The sequence below is a fragment of the Castor canadensis genome, chromosome 7 (assembly GCF_047511655.1).
Source record: "Castor canadensis chromosome 7, mCasCan1.hap1v2, whole genome shotgun sequence".
Taxonomy (NCBI): Eukaryota; Metazoa; Chordata; class Mammalia; order Rodentia; family Castoridae; genus Castor; species Castor canadensis.
In genome coordinates this window covers 111,845,163-111,859,066 of record NC_133392.1, presented here as the reverse complement: position 1 = coordinate 111,859,066, position 13,904 = coordinate 111,845,163, and the positions used below count along the sequence as shown (strand labels likewise).

Below are 13,904 nucleotides of genomic sequence, written 5' to 3'. Positions count from 1 at the left end.
GGCAGAGTAAGAGAATAAAGATGCATTCAAACATGGGGACTTAATTTATAATAATGATGATAATGTGAAACAATGGAGCAAGGGTTCTAGGCAAATAGATGTTCCTTGAGAAAAGAAAGCTGACCCAAATCTTACACCATATTTAATAAATGAATTCCGTCTACCCAATAGGCAGAGATCAGGAGGAATGCAGTTCGAGGCCAGCCAAGGCAAAAAGTTAGCAAGATTCCATCTCACCCAGTAAAGCTGGGCATGGGCAAGTGCCTAGGTAGGAGGTGAGATCCTATCTGAAAAATTAAAAAAATAAGCACGTGAGACCCTATTCGAACAATAACTAAAAATGGTGAAGTGCCTGCCTAGCATGTCTGAAGCCCTCAATTCAAACCTTATAACGCCCCCAACCCCGATACTATTGAGATAACTTTCAGCAGTATGAACAAAAATCAAACTGATCCTTACTTTGAAATATGCAAAAAAAATTGCAAATGTATTCTTCAAAAAGTAAAACAGGCTACGTAAGTCAATAAAGAATATTACTATAAACTCAAGTAAAAAATAATGAACAAAAGTGAACCATTTAACTACATTAAATACAAGAATTCATTTTTCTTAAAAAAAGTGATAGGCATTGAGTTCAGAGAACAGATTCATGATACTCACAACATAAAGCATTGCATATCCAGAATACACACTCTAGAAATCAGTAAGAAAAAGAATCTAACAGTAAAAATGGCAAAAAACTTGAGTTATAACTTTATAGAAAAGGAAAGTGAAATGGCTAAAAAGTTCATGACCAGAAATTTAACCTTTTTGGTAATCAGGCAAATGCCAATTTAACCCACACTCATCTATCATTTCACACCTAATACACTGGTAAAAGTTAAAACCTTATATACAACACCAAATATTGGTGAGGAATATGTAGTAATGGGAACTCAAACAATATTATTAAATTTGGTTTATAAGCTTTGGGAAACAAATGTGGCATCAGCTGGTTGAAAATCAACCAATAATAACATGGAATAGAGGATTCCAAGATGGCAACTAGAGGGAGGAAGCAGAAAGTGTGCTTCCTAAAGTAAAATCTTGGAGAGATGCTGGAGATACACCTTGTAGGAAAAACCACCAAGAAGAGGCAGAACTCCGACACCTCCACACCCCCATCCCACACATAGCATCCCCATTCCATGTTAAACGGAGAAACCAGGAGGGCTCCCACACTGCCAGATGCCAGCTCCTACCAGCTCGAGAGAAGTAGACCACAAGGTGAGCTAAGTGGCACGTGGTACTCCCACAGACAACCCTGGGCCAGATCAGCATAGTCCCCTGGACAGACTGACGCCCACCCAGGAAAAAAAAAGAGAAAAAAACGAACTGAATAATAAACAAGCAGCTGGGGAAAAAAAAAAAAAAAAGGACATGTAGCAAAGAGGGTGGGGCACCCTGAGCCCCAGAGAGTGGGGGTGGGGCAATCCCTCAGGTGAACTGTAAATAAACAAATGGCCAGAGAAGGCGGGTGTGGTGCCACCTTCCCCAGTATACTTGGAGAGGTGAAGGCTTGTAACAGCGGCTGAAGTGTGGCACACTCTACCAGACCAGGGGGAGGAGCACCTCCCCACGCGAACTCTAAATAAAAAAAAGACTGCAATTGCAACAGGCAGGTAGAGCTGTACATTGGAGAAAACAAAAGGGGCATGCATTTAGGTGAACTCTAAATAAACAAAGCCTGCAGCTGCAGATGGCTAACAGTAGAAGGCAAGTGAGCTGCAGCCTCAGGCAGACATTTGCAAAGCTGTCTCCAGAATCCCCCTTTATTTTTTCTCTTCCTTTGATGAGACAACGATAGAACTAGGAATGGATGCTGAATGACTAACTGAAACTGTATTGCATTTGAACTTGGGATTTTTTTGTTTGTTTTGTTTTTTTTTTGGTTTTTTGTTTTTTCCCCTTTAATGAGAAAACAACAGAACTACTTCTCAGACACTGAGACATCTTCAGGACTGGAGGCTGAAGGACCAACACCAAAATTATTAAGACTGAAACTTTATTGTATTTGAACTTGGGGATTTTTTCTTTTCCTTTTTTTTTTTTTAATTATCATCCTCTCTCTATCTCTCTAGTGCCTGTTTAGCTTACTGTTGATTAGTACACAATCTCTTCCTGTTTATTTCTTTGGCTCTTTTTTTGTTTGTTTGGTTTTTATTCTTTGTTTTGTTTTGTTTTTTTCCCTTTTTCTTTACCTTTTTGCTTTCCCTCTCTTCTCACCCTTCCATTCTAGTTATCACCATTGTTATTATTACAAGCTAGACAATACTAAATTACACACAGTACAGGGACAGTAACAATAGCAAGGGCAATGATGGGAAGATGGAAAAAAGAGGGAAACTATTTTCCACCCAATAACAAATTAGTACTGGAGCCAGAGGGAAATGAAGAAAACAGATACCCAGATCCAGACTCCAACAAAATGAAGATAAACTATGCCAAAGAACCCAGTGAAGCCCACAAGAACACCCTGAAAGAAGAGATCCTGCAAGTAATCAATGAGAATTTTATAGAGATGACACTGGATATGGTCAACCAAAATGTACAGAAGACACTCAAGAAATTCTAAGACAACAAAAATAGAGAACTTGAGAAAGCACAAGAACAAATAAAAGAAACCATAGAAGTGCTGTATAAACACCAAAGTGATAAATGAACTCAGGATGAAAATAGACAATATTAAAGAGGAAGCGACTCAGGATATGGAAAACCTCAGAAAAAAGAACAAAACAGAAATGCAAAACAAAATGGAAGGCCAATCCAGAATACAACAAGCAGAAGACAGAATCTCAGAACTCGAAGATGAAATGGTAATTAAAGGAAAAACCGAAGAACGATTAGTTCAACAACTCAAGAGCTGTGAAAAGAAAATGCAAGAACTTACTGACTCCATCAAAAGACCAAACCTGAGAATCGTGTGTATTGAAGGAGAAGAGGTTCAAGAAAAAGGAATGAGTAATATATTCAACAAAATAATTACAGAAAATTTCCCAAATCTAGAGAAAATTATGCCAATACAGGGACAGGAAGCCTCCAGAACTCCAAACAGACCTGACCGAAATAGAACTACCCCACGACATATTATCATTAAAACAATAAGTACAGAGACTAGAGAAAGAATATTGAAGGCTGTAAGAGAGAAAAAACAAATAATATACAAAGGTAAACCCATCAAAATCACAGCAGACTTCTCAAGAGAAACATTAAAAGCAAGAAGAGCTCGGGGTGAGATCTTCCGGGCACTGAACGAAAATAGCTTCAACCCCAGGATGCTCTACCCAGCAAAACTATCACTCAAAATAGATGGAGCAATAAAAATCTTCCATGATAAGCAGAAACTAAAACAATATGTGACCACCAAGCCACCAGTACAAAGGATTCTTCAAGGGATTCTGCGCACAGAAAGTGAAACCCAACATAACCATGAAAGGGCAGGTAGCACCAAACTACAGGAAAAGAAAAAGCAAGAAAGTAGAGAGTAACCTCAACTTAGGTATACACAATCAAACCCTCAACCAACTAAGACAACTAAATGACAGGAATCACCACATACCTATCAGTACTAACACTTAATGTTAATGGACTTAATTCCCCCACCAAAACGCACTGTTTGACAAAATGGATTAAAAAGGATTTCTAGATACTTATGATCATCCAAAACTGAACCAAGAGGACATTAATCACCTGAATAGATCTATAACACAAAATGAAATTGAAGGAGGAATCAAGAATCTCCCTAAAAAGAAAAGTCCAGGACCTGATGGATTCTCTGCTGAATTCTATTAGATCTTTAAAGAAGAACTGATGCCAACACTCCTTAAACTGTTCCACAAAATAGAAAGGAAAGGAAAACTGCCAAACACATTTTATGAAGCCAGTATTACACTTATCCCAAAACCAGGCAAAGACACCTCCAAAAAGGAGAACAATAGGCCAATCTCCTTAATGAACATTGACGCAAAAATCCTCAACAAAATAATGGCAAACCGAATTCAACAACACATCAAAAAGATCATTCACCACGACCAAGTAGGCTTCATCCCAGGGATGCAGGGGTGGTTCAACATACGAATATCAATAAACGTAATAAACCACATTAACAGAAGCAAAGACAAAAACCACTTGATCATCTCAATAGATGCAGAAAAAGCCTTTGATAAGATCCAACACCAGTTCATGATAAAAGCTCTAAGAAAACTAGGAACAGAAGGAAAGTACCTCAACATTATAAAAGCTATATATGACAAACCTACAGCCAGCATTATACTTAATGGAGAAAAACTGAAAGCATAAAGCTTGAGACCCTCCCTGCCTAAAAAATAAACTGAATTTTAAAAGGCTGGGAGTGTGACTCAAGGGGTACAGTACTTGTCTAGCAAGTGTGAGGCCCTCAGTTCAAACACCAGTACTGCCAAAAAAAATAATGTTCATGTACTTTGGTTAAGTAATTTCATGATGAAAATTTTAATTAAAAAAAAAGAAAATCTATTGTGTAAACTATACAACTTTGAATTCAAATTAAATTAAAAATTAGGAATATGAAAATTTGGAGAAACAATGGAACCATTAGAATGATTTCAACTTTAAATGAAAGTAAGAATTGAAGACTATATGCATATTATTATTGATTATAGTAAAACATGTGTATATTGGCATAAAAAAATCAATGACCAAGTTTTCTTTTTTTTTTTTTGGCAGTATGGGGTTTGAACTCAGGGCTTTGTGCTTGCTAGGCAAATGCTCTACCACTTGAGCCACACCCCCAACCCTAAAAAAATATTTAAAACGTAGTATTGACTATAACTTTTAAAATAGGGTTTATGTTATATAGATTTTCTCCTCCCTTTTTTTTGTAATTTAAGAGGAGGAAACTCTCTCTCCAGGCAGTAATACTTAAAGAGATCTGCTGATAACAGGAGCTCATTATTGTAAAGTGAGTACATTCAAAGAAGAGATTTGTTTAGAATTGCAGTTATGGTAAAATATTCCAAAACAATAGCAAGAATAAAAGGCACCTGAGAGCTGAGAGATGGACATAGCTCAAGCGATAGAGCACCTGATTAGCAAGTGCAAAGCCCTGAGTTAGAACCCAGTCTCTCCAAAAAAGAAAAACAGGCACCTGATTGATTATGGTCCAATGGAGTCTATATTGTTTCATGATCACCTGGATCACAATGACAGCAGAATTTACTTTGCTGTTGTTCTAAACCACCTAAATACTAAAGTAAATGTTAGAAATCAGTAGGAAACAGGATTCTTTCCTCCACTATGATAGGTCATCTGTTGCACATATTAGGAACACCAGTTCTATGAGCCCACCTAGTCTAATAACCATAGAATTACATCAAACTTAAAAACTTCATAGTAAAGGAATCAATCAACAGAGTGTAAGGACAACCCACAGAATAGGTAGGAGAAAATGGGTACAAACTTTGTATCTGAGTTGGGGTTAATATCCAGAATCAGTAAGGACTCAAAAGCAAAAAACCAAATACCTGATTTAAAAATTGACAACAGACCTAAATGTTTATCTCAAAATATATAACAGTAGCTATCAAATATATGAAAAATACTCATCACCAATCATTTGAGAAATGCAAATCAAAACCAAAATGGGATAACACTTTACCCCACTAAGATTGGGTACTATCAAAAAGAGAAAAGAGAACAAGTGCTGGAGAGAAAAAGAAATCTTTATACACCATTAGTGGGAATGTAGATTTGTACAGTCATTACGGAAAAACAGTATGGAGGCCCCTCAAAAAATAAAAAATATAAATAGAACTACCATGTGATCCAGCAATCCCACTCCTGTGTATATTTACAAAGGAAATGAGATCAGCCTCAAAGATACATCTGTCCCATGTTTATGCAGCACTATTTTTATGTATCTGTTAAAAAGTAAATTTAAAGAACATAAAATTTCAGACATTTGATTAACTTTTTGAAGTTTTCTTTTAGATGTTTATCATGTTCAGGAAGAAGAAATTGAGACCAATTTGTAATAGCTAAATTCAAGGAGAACAAAGGAGGTATCATTTCAAACTACTTATTATGCACTACCCATGTTTACTGGTTACAAAAGCATTTGATCTTAATACCCTTAATGAACCTACTCAATGAATGAGTTGATAAGAGAAACCATAACAGGAAGTCAAAGGCTGGATTCTGACTATAGTTCTGATGTTGTTTTGTTAGATAACACTCAAGTCCCTTGATGTACACAAGGCTCTTACAGAAACTTTTTTCAGATAGGGTCTGGTGCTTTTACCTGGGCTGGCCTCAGACCATGATCCTCCTACCTCTGCCTCCCATGTAGCTGGGATTACAGGTGTGTATCACAACACATAGCTCCCAGTGTTTTCTAAGACTACTCATTTTCATAGATTCTATAGTTTCAGCTTCATTGGACTACTTACCATTCCCAGAAATATCTTGAATTTTGCTCACATTTTTTTGTTTTTCCTTTTTGGTATACCCTTCCCCATCTTTTCTGCCCAAAAAACTAGTATGCACCCTCCATGGTCCATATCAGATGTATGGAATATTCCCTGACATTGCCAAGTTGAATTAATCACTCATTATTTTGTAATTACAGTGTTACTAAATCAGGAATTCAGTATTAAGTTTATAAATGACCACGTTTCCCCAATGTTTCAAAATTCATTATTTACTATGTACTTATGTGCTAAGTAGTAGCCTAAAAATATTTTTTCTGTGCTGAAGAGTTAAGGTTATGCACTTGTAACTCCTATCCTTAGAAACGGGGTCTGACTGCAAAGCTGGTGTTTGGTTAGCCTCTTGGAATTTGTATTTTGTGAGGATTCCTATCATTCCCGGGAGATAAGAGTGGCTCACTGTGCCTGATATTAGTCTGGAATTTTAGTACACAATGAGGGAGAGGGCGGCCCACGTAACCAATAAAAACATTTGGCACTGAGTCTCTAATGAGGTTACCTGGTGGACAGTATTTCCCAGGTGCTGTCATAACTCACTGCTGAAGGAATGAAGCACACACTGTGACTCAACTGTCAGAGGACACCACAAACGCTTTTCCCTTTCCAGTGCAATGAATCACAGCTGCACACAGTCCTGTAAGCTCTAACAAATCACTGAAGTTGAGATGGTCTTGAGACCACTGTTACACCTATGTCTTACTTCACCTAATTTGTACAACCTCTATGAGTTGGGGACATCAATCTCCTACTTTACAGTTTAGAAAACTGAGGGTCATAAAGATGAGTGACCTGGAAAAGGACACACATTGATAAGGTCAGGATTTGAACATCTGTTGCTTTCAAGCTTCCTATTATAAGTTCCTTGAAAGAAGGAAACAGAAACTTGTGTATTGAAGATTCACAATAAGTAGCAGCTTTCAAGTTAAATAATATAACAACAGTTTCAAGTTGTTGACCCTCAAATTCCCTAATCTTTAGCATTAAAAAAAAAAGATGACTCATAGAGTGTGGTGGGACTTGAGTGTATGCTATTGAAGAACAGTAAATTCTGTGCAGTGTATTCCTTGTTGTGAACCACTTCCCTAAATTTTCTCATTTCAATAGTTCCTTAAATATTCCTTAGTTCATACTGTGGTGCTAGACATTCTTAATTTGAAGACCTTTATACAGGAAGCCTTGATTACCTTTTAGTAAAATCTTTAAAGCAGAGTCGCAGTTTATTATGATGTCTGAAGAGTTTTGGATCACTGGGTATTTCAGATAGGAAAACCTGGGCGACTTCCAGAGGCCCCTGAAAAATAAGAAAACAGGAAGTGTATTTTTGCGTCCTTAATCTCACAGACATAGGATTTATACAAATGATCATAGCCCTAAGATGAAGTATTTAAGCTTAAACAAATCCTTTATGAAAACGCATCAGAGACAGACTATTTCAGATTTCCCTAATGGCAAACTACATTCTTACCTAGTAAAGTACTAGTTCCTTCTTCAAAGAAACACAGTAGGAGCTCAAGGACTAGCTGCTGTGTTTGTAGGTGCAGTTTGCCTTTATCCTGGATGTACATTGTCAAGCTGCTACGTCTCCCAACCCACTGATTATTAATTGATTTTGCTAAAACAACTTCTCTCAACATTTGGAAGGTATTCCTAATACTATAAAGAAGATGGTCTTTTATAAATTATATTATTTGAAGGTAAAACCTCAAAATCATGTATGATTTACGAGGATAAAAGTTGTATTTATTTCAGTTTTAGCAGAGCTTTTTTCTTTTTTTTGGCTTTGCTCCTTTAATTTGAAAAGTAGTTGAGACATACTACATAAAATCAGACTTGAATGTTTTTTGTATTTTCCCATACCTGGGAAAATTCCTTAAGATCAGGGTCATGCCCAAAACAACCAACAACAGAATCTGAGTGAACCAACTACAAGGACAGATGGCAGCGAATCGATCTATGTATATATGTATGTATGTATGCATGTATCTATGTTTGTCTATGTTATGTATGTATGCGTGTGTGTATGTATATATCTTATCTATGTATGTGTGTATCTATCAATCATCTATTTATCGTACTGGGGACTGAACTCAGGGCCCTGAGCTTGATCATACTCTACCACTTGAGCTACACCCCTAGCGTTTTTTGCTTGTTAGCTTCATTTTCAGATAGGGTCTTACAACTTTTGCCCAGGACAGGCTTGAACCACAATTCTCCTACCCTCACCTCCCAAGTATCTGGAATTACAGCATATATCATCATGCCCAGCTTGCCTTTGAGAGACTGTCTCACTCATTTTTTTGATAATGGCAATGTCCTTTGATATACGTATGACAACACAACAGTACTATCTTATATATATATTATTAAATTTTTCAAAATTATTCTACATCACTTACTTAATCCTTAGACCTTATTATGAAAAAGATCTGGAGAAAATAGCATCAGCAAGAATCTAAGATAGTAGAGGTTCACATGTATGTGAACACATAGCTCTGAAAATGAGTCCTCCTTTTATGGATTATGTTCTTACAGTACAGCTTTTTAAGGAAAGGGCATTTTAAGTGACTCAATTCATTCCTAATATAATGTATAAGAATAGGTAGAAAAACATAGACAACAGAGAAGGCAGGTAGAACACCTGCTTAGCGAGTGTAATGACCTGAATACCACCAAAACACAAAAACCCACAACATTTTATAGTTAAATTGTAATCTAGGGGAAAATGCTCTTTATGGGGGAGCAAGGATATACCTACCCTCCTTTAATGACTAAGATTATACTAAACTTGTCTTCTTTTCTACGTCAGTGTCTTTTGTTACACAGTGCTAACAAAAAGCACTAACCTGATTCACAGTTGTACCTACAGATCCCTGGAGTACCATCTGAAGCATTTTGGGGTCTGCTGGATCCTGATGTGTTGCAAATGCCAATTCCTGTGTCTTTTTCTGCATGTCTTCAATAGCAACTTCAATTGGTGTTAAGATTATCTAAGTAAAACAGCAATTATTAGGTCAGTGTACTAAATGAAACCTATTCAATGAACTTTAATGAAATAATAATTAAAACCAGAAAAAAATGGGGACTGATTGCTAGTTCTTATGTAACAATAAAATTCCAAACTTGGATCCCTAAATTAACAAATAATGAAACTAATAAACACGTTTTAAAGCACAAACTGAGGACAAATTAGGGACTTGGAAAAGACAAAGACGAATGATTCAAAAATGGGCAAAGTCCCACCTAGTATGTTCTATGTGAAAGATGGCACATGTCTTCTGATAGTCTACATTGTTATTTCAAGGCTTGAGTGCATTTGTTTCACCAATTGCTTTTCCCCATTTATAACCTTACCTCTTCTTTGTGAGTGACATTGACCCTTGTTTTAATATAAGGAAAGGCATGAGAAGTAGTTAAAATGGTCTTCCGTTTGAATTGTTCATGGAGTTCACCATGGGCGCGACCATCTAAAGTGAAGGGTGTGCAGTACATGAAACGGCGAAGGTTGTAATTTTTGTCAAAATATGTGATTCTGTCCTTCATCTCGTATGTGTCAAAGTATGGCTCCACATAGGTAATCTGAATGTATGCCTGGAAAAGGAAGAAGTCCTTCATTTTTTCACTGTTAAATCACTTAGTGTTTCTGAAACAAAACTGCATAGATCTCAAAGACATGACTATATGGCATTATAGTCTAATTAACCTACCTTGTTAGGATCTAATTTACACTTGTCTACAGGATTAGAGTCCTTGATTACTTCAACCACATCCTCTCCAAATCTTTCTCCATAAAATCCCTACAATAAAGAAAAAGAAATCTTTCACATGAAGCTAACAGGATTAGTAAAAAGAGGAGACCTCTGAGGGAGAATCCTGGACAAAATTGGGGAATTTAGTAAGTTGTTACAACTATGTCAATTATGACAAAATAATTATTTAAATATTTATCTGATATTATTTCCATTTATGCAATTAAATGACACAAAAGAAAATAATTTTCTTCAGCAAAACTACAGGATTCCACAATGGATCCTCAAGAGAAACAAAAAGGGAAGTGAATACAAAGACAAAAGAAAGTCATCATCTTTGACATATAGGATATCTTACTTTTGATTTTGGTGTAGCCTAATTTTTTTTTTTTTTCTTTCTTTTTTTTTTTGTGGTACTGGGGCTTCAACTCAGGGCCTATATCTTGAGCCACTCCACCAATCCTTTTTTGTGATGAATTTTTTTGAGATAGGGTCTCGCAAACTATTCGAATGCCCAGGCTGGGTTTGAACTGCCAGAATAGCTAGGATTACAGAAGTAAGCCACCAGCACCCAGCTTTTTTGATGTGATCAAATTTCTTACAGACCACTGAGTCAGTGAATAAACATTCATTTTTATGAATGATTTAAAGTAACATTCCAGAATTTTCAAATAAAAGTTGAGGTTTAGTACAGATTTAGATTTTTCAAAAAGCAACCCTGAATCAAGAATAGTGACTTTTGCATGTGCAATGGATGGAATATTCAAAAGGAAAAAGGACGCTGGGTGTGGTGGCACCATCTTTAATCCCAGCACTCTAGAGGAAGAGGCAGGAGGGTGAGAATTGAGGCTAGTCTGGGCTACATAGGGAGATGCTGTCTCAAAAAACAAAAAACAAAAAACAAAAACCCTGCAAAACCCAATCTTAATTGTCAAAAGACAAAGGAAAAAACTCTCATACCTACCCCAAAGGTAATTTTTATGGTTAAATTTGGAAACACAGGCTTCAATATTTCCCAAGACTTATCTAGCTCTTGAGAAATAAAATAAAAAGTCAAAGTTTGAACCAGTTTATAAAAGTTGAGCCCAACGAAATCATAAATAAGAATGCAACATTTAAGAATTAGCATCAGCTGAGAAAAACAAGCCTAGAGCCCTTTTCAACCTGTTATGAGTACAAATTACCTGGGGATCTTTTTAAAATGCAGATTTTTGATTCAAAAGGTTTGAGATGGGGTCTGAGAGTACATTTTAAATCATCTCCCAGGTGATGCTAATAAATCTCATCCATGGACTACACCTTAAGTAATAAGAGATAGGATGGAAAGAATAATTATAACACAAAAAATTGGTTAACCCAATAAACATGTAAAACAATTTATGATAGGAAGAGATTCTAAGAAGTGTTTTTAAGGTATGACTTCAGGCATTTAAGTTCTAAAGATGTCTCACTGGGAACTAGTTACGCCAAAGAGATAATACACTTGGTTCAGGATTTTCCTGGGATTCGGCTTCCAGTTCCATTACTTGCTGCTACTTAATTCCTGCAAAATGTCAAAAATCTAAACATTTCTCCACAAATCACGGTAATCTGAAGGATATGAGTTTCTAAAATATATGTGAAAATACCTTTAAAAATATAGTTACTAATATAATTTTGCTGTTGCCATATAGTATTTGTAGGATTTGAAAGGGTATTAATGTACCTATCAAAAATCCTATATGCTAAACAAGTAGTTTATTTGGAAGGACCTGGCTTACTAAGTGATTACATCTGGATCTGAAAGTCTATTATAGAAAATACAAATCAACAATGACATTTTATTTTTTATTCAATTAATTTCTCCTTCAGGCCCAGATAGTTCTAGAACTGAATTCCATCATTAGGGAGCTACTTATCTAAATACATTTAAAAATGCTCCCCAAATCATAATAGAGTATTATAACCCTGGTACCTAAACTAGGCAAGGACAAGGCCAGGAATACAAGAAGAAAAAAAAAGAGAGAGAGATTTTTATGAACCACCACAGGATTCACCTCTAATCTGTGAGATATTTCTGCAAGTTTGGTTATTGCAGGCTCCTTGTAAACAAACTCCTGTTCATCCAAATCCCCGAACTTGGTTCCATAAAAACCAACACGAAAATAGGTGCCAAACATCCGCTTACCATCCTAGGTTTAGGAAAATGAGAAACTTTAATATAAAGCCTTTTTCTTTTTTGCATTACACTTACATTGCTATAGTGTAAAATTTTCAGAACACTGCAAGAGTTTAATTCAAAATTACAGTATTTTTCATTACTTTTCAAATGACAGTAAAAACAGTCTCTTTTCTTCATTAGTTCTAACAAACATTATGCAACAAACTGTAATTAGTTTTCACCACATGACTAAATCACATATGGTATATATTTTTCGGAGTTTATACTGATTATCACAACAGACTTTGTTTTTAAGTCCATACACTGGGGTATATAACTTACTGAAGGAAAAGATGCTTGGTATAACACGAACTGTGTATTAACTGTCCTAATGTTAAAGCACACTGATGTTAATAACAACACATTTTCTAGCTAGCATTAGCCTTTATATGATCTCTTTACATATATTAAAATATTACAAAAGTTAGGAGCCAAGGATAGGATCTGGCATTTATTGGACAAACAGTAAAATGTCAAGACCTTCTAGAAGTAAAAAGCCAAAAATATATAATTAGTACCCCTATGTTGATTAAAAAAATATATGTGGAGGAGTAGTGAAAAAATGGAATAGAAGGATAAATTCTATGAATGCAAAATAATAAAAAATATTTTTTAGCTGAGTTGGTCATTGTAAAGCCCCTAGAAACCACCCACTGTATACATTAAGCACACATTGATACCAGATACAAATTACACTAAGGTCATCTTAGCTCACACAAAGCACATGTGAAAAGAAGCACTTTTAAAAAGATGGTATTTCCATGCAATGTGTACAATTCAGATTTTTGTAATGGTTCCTACACATACACACACCCATGGATAAGTATTTAAATTCCTCTGAATTCCCTTTAACCCTAATTTGCTTTACGTTTATTTTTCTACATAGAGACCAAAAGGTATATAAAGTAAGTAAAAAAATGTTAGAGATAATTAAGCAAAATGGGAAACTCTGATTGATCCTTAATTTACCAGTTTTATAATACCAAAGGTGAGTATAGTGACTGGAAATATCTCCATATTTTTGTCCAAAATAAGTAAAGCTTTAAAGGAAAATGTCATGGGAACTAAAGAGATTTGAAATTTCTAATTTTAAAACATTTCTTCAGTTACTTTATTTTAAAATTTAACAGACATAAATATTGACTGACTTTTTATAGCAAGTGAAATGTCTGGATGGAACAATATAACAGGAAATTTTGCCGTAATCAAGGAAAGAAGGTACTGCATGAAAATTAAAAAGGCATCTGAGAAAACTGCTTAAAAAGTTGTGATTACTATTTTTCAAAATGTCACCTACATTTACAGTCCTACTTTTTAAAACCACAAATACTAAAGTATTATTATTCTAGCTGTACCACTCATGGGTTTCCACTTTAAAACATTTTAAATCTTCAACAGTGTGGTTATTTAAATATCTGAAGCCAGTAATGAGGACTTGTTCCCTTAGCTAAACTT

General features: G+C 35.5%; 1 protein-coding gene across 12 annotated transcripts in view; it reads right to left on the bottom strand.

Annotated features, from left to right (window-relative positions):
* The window catches only part of Dock7 (dedicator of cytokinesis 7), a 207,473-nt gene that overhangs the window by 5,238 nt on the left and 188,331 nt on the right, over positions 1-13,904 (bottom strand). For 7 of the 12 annotated variants that reach the window (XM_074079907.1, XM_074079909.1, XM_074079912.1 and 4 more), the window contains 5 exons: positions 12,286-12,411; positions 10,208-10,297; positions 9,855-10,091; positions 9,347-9,490; positions 7,688-7,794 (listed from right to left, as the gene is read on the bottom strand). In XM_074079907.1, the coding sequence (XP_073936008.1) occupies positions 7,688-7,794; positions 9,347-9,490; positions 9,855-10,091; positions 10,208-10,297; positions 12,286-12,411 (704 nt within the window). Of the gene's footprint in view, positions 1-7,687; positions 7,795-9,346; positions 9,491-9,854; positions 10,092-10,207; positions 10,298-12,285; positions 12,421-13,904 lie in introns of all 12 variants that reach the window. The other 5 variants (XM_074079908.1, XM_074079911.1, XM_074079914.1 and 2 more) reach the window with 1 other exon arrangement.